Here is a 6,032-nt window from a genome sequence, read left to right on the forward strand (position 1 = left end):
TGGGGGCGGGGCAGGACTGTGTGTGGGGGCGGGGCAGGACATGTTAATCTTGTTAATCAAATGTTTTAACGTCACAGCCTTATTCCAAAATGTATTAAATTCATTATTTGTCTCAAAATTCTACAGCCGCCGCTCTCCATAAGTTCTGATGGAGCGCGGCGGATCAGATCTCTCAGATGTTCAGTTGAGTTCAAGTGTGGCCTCTGGGCCACTCAAGGACCTTCACAGAGTTGTGCTGTTGCCACTCCTTTGTTCTCTTGCCTGTGCTGAGGGTCGTTGTCTTGTTGAAGATGAACTTTGACCTCAGTCTGAGGACTTCAGGTTTCTCCAGACACGACGCTTCTATTTTAGCCAAAAAGTTCAATCTTTGTTTCACCAGAGATGTTTGTGTCTCATGGTCTGAGAGTTCTTCAGGTGCATTTTTACAAGTCTGCCTTTTACTGAGGAGTGGCTTCCATCTGCCACACAGAGACACGCTTCCATCTGCCACACAGAGACACGCTTCCATCTGCCACACAGAGAGACGCTTCCATCTGCCACACAGAGACACGCTTCCATCTGCCACACAGAGACACGCTTCCATCTGCCACACAGAGAGACGCTTCCATCTGCCACACAGAGACACGCTTCCATCTGCCACACAGAGAGACGCTTCCATCTGCCACACAGAGACACGCTTCCATCTGCCACACAGAGACACGCTTCCATCTGCCACACAGAGAGACGCTTCCATCTGCCACACAGAGACACGCTTCCATCTGCCACACAGAGACACGCTTCCATCTGCCACACAGAGACACGCTTCCATCTGCCACACAGAGACACGCTTCCATCTGCCACACAGAGACACGCTTCCATCTGCCACACAGAGAGACGCTTCCATCTGCCACACAGAGACACGCTTCCATCTGCCACACAGAGACACGCTTCCATCTGCCACACAGAGACACGCTTCCATCTGCCACACAGAGACACGCTTCCATCTGCCACACAGAGACACGCTTCCATCTGCCACACAGAGACACGCTTCCATCTGCCACACAGAGACACGCTTCCATCTGCCACACAGAGAGACGCTTCCATCTGCCACACAGAGACACGCTTCCATCTGCCACACAGAGACACGCTTCCATCTGCCACACAGAGACACGCTTCCATCTGCCACACAGAGACACGCTTCCATCTGCCACACAGAGACACGCTTCCATCTGCCACACAGAGACACGCTTCCATCTGCCACACAGAGACACGCTTCCATCTGCCACACAGAGACACGCTTCCATCTGCCACACAGAGACACGCTTCCATCTGCCACACAGAGACACGCTTCCATCTGCCACACAGAGACACGCTTCCATCTGCCACACAGAGACACGCTTCCATCTGCCACACAGAGACACGCTTCCATCTGCCACACAGAGACACGCTTCCATCTGCCACACAGAGACACGCTTCCATCTGCCACACAGAGACACGCTTCCATCTGCCACACAGAGACACGCTTCCATCTGCCACACAGAGACACGCTTCCATCTGCCACACAGAGACACGCTTCCATCTGCCACACAGAGACACGCTTCCATCTGCCACACAGAGACACGCTTCCATCTGCCACACAGAGACACGCTTCCATCTGCCACACAGAGAGACGCTTCCATCTGCCACACAGAGACACGCTTCCATCTGCCACAGAGACACGCTTCCATCTGCCACACAGAGACACGCTTTCATGTCTCTCACAGAGACACGCTCGAGTAACCATCGGGTTCTTCCTTGAGAAGAGGTGTTTGCTTTTCCAAATCATGTCCAATTGAATTGACCTCAGGTGGACTCAGGTGGACTCAGGTGGACTCAGGTGGACTCAGGTGGACTCAGGTGGACTCAGGTGGACTCAGGTGACCTCAGGTGGACTCAGGTGACCTCAGGTGGACTCAGGTGGACTCAGGTGGACTCAGGTGGACTCAGGTGACCTCAGGTGACCTCAGGTGGACTCAGGTGGACTCAGGTGGACTCCAGCTGCAGAAGCGTCTCACGTGCTGCTGGTGGTCGAGCGGTTAAGGCACAACACAAGTGTTCCAGGATCCACCTGCCTGAGAAAATACATCATGAATTCAATCCTTTTTGGAATGAGGCTGTAGGTTGTGTTCAGTCTGTGAAGTGAAAAAAGTCAGAGTTTGGAGTAATATTTGAGCTGACGTATTGGTACTTTTACTCAAGTCAGCGCGTGCAGTACTTTGTTGGGGGTTTTGGGCGTGATGATGACAGCAGAGCACCACCACATCTAAACACATGTTGTGTCTGTGCTTTGAGAACTTTGAGTTCCTGGCTCCGCGGCTGAGGATAAACAAGCGCATCCTGCTGCTGTGCATGGGCAACCACGAGCTGTACATGAGGAGGAGGAAACCTGACACCATCGAAGTGCAGCAGATGAAGGCCCAGGCCCGAGAGGAGAGGCACCACAAGCAGATGGAGAAGTACGTGACGCTCGCACTCGAGAAGGTCAAGGCTCTGCAGCGCTGTCCACAAAGCAAAGGCCTCTCACTTTAAAACACACACACACATAATGAGCATCTTCCGTCATATGTTTGTCTTCAGTAGAAAGCAGTAAACTTAAAGGAAAAACCCTGCCGAGTGTGAAGCACAAACTTATATTACAGACAAACAAACTTATGTCAAATGAATGTTCCTATTTGTCAAGCACCAAAAGAAAACTATCAACTGCAGCAACCTGCAACCCAAGACTCAGCGTTCACTTTAGGACCCTTTTTTGGTCCTAAATTGTTTGTCTTTGTTTGATCCTGTTCTAGTCCTGGTTTAGTTTGGGCTTTAGTCCTGGTTTAGTCCTGGTTTCGTCAGGTTTAGTTTGGGCTTTAGTCCTGGTTTAGCCTCAGTAAAAGGATCGAAGCAGGATCAGACTATTCTCCTAATCCATAAATAAGAAGTCTCAAGTCACAACATTTGAACAGGCATTTTTATGTATTTATTGCTTTATTAGAAGTCCATAAATCTCCAGCTTCACTTCTATTGAAACTCGAGCTCGTTAGAGCTTTAATTACATCAGAAGCTGACGACAAAACTACAGAGTCTCACAAACCGACTCCAAAGGGCCAAGGTTTAAATTGTGGATCATTTTAGTCACAATAAAAGAAAACACTTCAATATCACTTTTATCACCTTTTCGTCTTTTCAAAATGAAATCAAGATCTGGGCAACGTTCTTCAAATAATTCTTTGCTGAATAATGTTGTAGCATTACACGATACACAGATTCTTAAGAAAAGTAAAGAAAAGTAATTCGAACATAGAACCTAGAAGTATCAAAAACAAATAAGTAAAAACTCTATAATCAAGAAAAAAGTTAACATTTCCTCAAGTCCTCGTGGTAATATTATAATATACTATATTGTGTTGAAAGTGGCATTCTATTGACAGTATTCAATATTTCTTTGTATCACAAGAGGCATGAGACACACAAGTGCACTGCCCAACCACCAGAGGGCGCCACGCACTGCACCTCCAGACGCTTCATGATCTCACTGGATCCACTTGTCTGCATTTGTGTGGGACATTTATGTGGGACATTTGTGTGGGACATTTATGTGGGACATTTGTGTGGGACATTTATGTGGGACATTGTTTTCTCTTATTGAATTCGAAGCCTGATTTAGTCCAATTTTAACACCAAGAAATGTCACTTTTAATCAGATTTAGTTTCCTCAAATACTAAATAAGAGCTCCAAAAAACAGTTTTATATTTTATATGTTACAAAACTCAGCAAGAAATTTAAACTTTGCTCAATACATTTTACAGACGTATGTGTCCCAAATATGTACACATTTTTACACATTACACGATTTATTTTCTTTATAGATATTATCTATATTTATACAGGCTAAGTTTCAAATTGATGCCTCTAAGTTAGAATATTTCTTCCTCTTCAGCTGCAGTGCGTGGCCGTAATGCTAGTGTCGCGCGCAGTGCGTGGCCGTAATGCTAGTGTCACGTGCAGTGCGTGGCCGTAATGCTAGTGTCACGTGCAGTGCGTGGCCGTAATGCTAGTGTCGCGCGCAGTGCGTGGCCGTAATGCTAGTGTCACGTGCAGTGCGTGGCCTTAATGCTAGTGTCACGTGCAGTGCGTGGCCGTAATGCTAGTGTCGCGCGCAGTGCGTGGCCGTAATGCTAGTGTCACGCGCAGTGCGTGGCCGTAATGCTAGTGTCGCGCGCAGTGCGTGGCCGTAATACTAGTGTCGCGCGCAGTGCGTGGCCGTAATGCTAGTGTCGCGCGCAGTGCGTGGCCGTAATGCTAGTGTCACGCGCAGTGCGTGGCCGTAATGCTAGTGTCGCGCGCAGTGCGTGGCCGTAATGCTAGTGTCGCGCGCAGTGCGTGGCCGTAATGCTAGTGTCGCGCGCAGTGCGTGGCCGTAATGCTAGTGTCACGCGCAGTGCGTGGCCTTAATGCTAGTGTCACGCGCAGTGCGTGGCCGTAATGCTAGTGTCGCGCGCAGTGCGTGGCCGTAATGCTAGTGTCGCGCGCAGTGCGTGGCCGTAATGCTAGTGTCGCGCGCAGTGCGTGGCCGTAATGCTAGTGTCGCGCGCAGTGCGTGTCCGTAATGCTAGTGTCGCGCGCAGTGCGTGGCCGTAATGCTAGTGTCGCGCGCAGTGCGTGGCCGTAATGCTAGTGTCGCGCGCAGTGCGTGGCCGTAATGCTAGTGTCGCGCGCAGTGCGTGGCCGTAATGCTAGTGTCGCGCGCAGTGCGTGGCCGTAATGCTAGTGTCGCGCGCAGTGCGTGGCCGTAATGCTAGTGTCGCGCGCAGTGCGTGGCCGTAATGCTAGTGTCGCGCGCAGTGCGTGTCCGTAATGCTAGTGTCGCGCGAAGTGCGTGGCCGTAATGCTAGTGTCGCGCGCAGTGCGTGGCCTTAATGCTAGTGTCGCGCGCAGTGCGTGGCCTTAATGCTAGTGTCGCGCGCAGTGCGTGGCCGTAATGCTAGTGTCGCGTGCAGTGCGTGGCCTTAATGCTAGTGTCGCGCGCAGTGCGTGGCCTTAATGCTAGTGTCGCGCGCAGTGCGTGGCCTTAATGCTAGTGTCGCGCGCAGTGCGTGGCCGTAATGCTAGTGTCGCGCGCAGTGCGTGGCCTTAATGCTAGTGTCGCGCGCAGTGCGTGGCCTTAATGCTAGTGTCGCGCGCAGTGCGTGGCCGTAATGCTAGTGTCGCGCGCAGTGCGTGGCCTTAATGCTAGTGTCGCGCGCAGTGCGTGGCCTTAATGCTAGTGTCGCGCGCAGTGCGTGGCCTTAATGCTAGTGTCGCGCGCAGTGCGTGGCCGTAATGCTAGTGTCGCGCGCAGTGCGTGGCCTTAATGCTAGTGTCGCGCGCAGTGCGTGGCCGTAATGCTAGTGTCATGATTGTGTTTGTCCAGGGCGCGTCTGGAGAGTGAGAAGCGCCGGCGTGAGCAGGCTGAGCGGGACCGAGAGAGGATGGAGCAGGAGAAGAGGGAGCTGCTGGAGCGGCTCCGGCAGATCGAGGAGCAGACGCACAAGGCTCAGAGAGGTCACACATTCTCCCATGATGCACTGGTGTAACCGTAGTAACAGGGAAACACAAACCAATCCACTTTACAGCAGATTTGATCAGCGAGACTTTTCCCTTGTTCTTCATAAACCCAGAGTTCCTGCTGGACCGGAAGTGGGATCGCAACAAAAATGTCGTGGGAAAAAGAGGGAAAAGTGGGCGGGGCAGAAGGTCAATCGCCATATCGACCCCTAATGTGGGCGTGTTTTGGGCAAATGTGTGTGTAAAATCGTGTGGGTGGATCACGTGCTACAGCAGTGTAAAGGGATTCACTGGATTTGCTGGCAATACTTGACTTACGTGACCTTCGTGACCTTCGTGACCTTCATGACCTTCATGACCTGGTGACATTAAAGGTCCCATATCATATCATGCTGTATTTTTGCCTTTCCAGTCTTAGCGTTAACCTGGTCGTTGAGGAGCTCATTTTGTCACATTTCGCAGTCGGCGTAATTGCTGACCGCAC

The 6,032-nt window shown here is 51.0% G+C and overlaps 1 protein-coding gene across 1 annotated transcript in view; it reads left to right on the forward strand.

The window, feature by feature from the left end:
- LOC140359321 (radixin-like) overlaps positions 1-6,032 on the forward strand; it is a 51,696-nt gene that overhangs the window by 27,094 nt on the left and 18,570 nt on the right. Inside the window, exons 9-10 of the mRNA XM_072444188.1 lie at positions 2,311-2,474; positions 5,415-5,545. Coding sequence (XP_072300289.1) covers positions 2,311-2,474; positions 5,415-5,545 — 295 coding nt within the window. The remainder of the gene's footprint in view (positions 1-2,310; positions 2,475-5,414; positions 5,546-6,032) is intronic.

This window comes from Eucyclogobius newberryi, unplaced genomic scaffold (assembly GCF_026437365.1).
Source record: "Eucyclogobius newberryi isolate DKJ021-1_F unplaced genomic scaffold, fEucNew1.0.hap1 SCAF_14, whole genome shotgun sequence".
NCBI classification, from domain to species: Eukaryota; Metazoa; Chordata; class Actinopteri; order Gobiiformes; family Gobiidae; genus Eucyclogobius; species Eucyclogobius newberryi.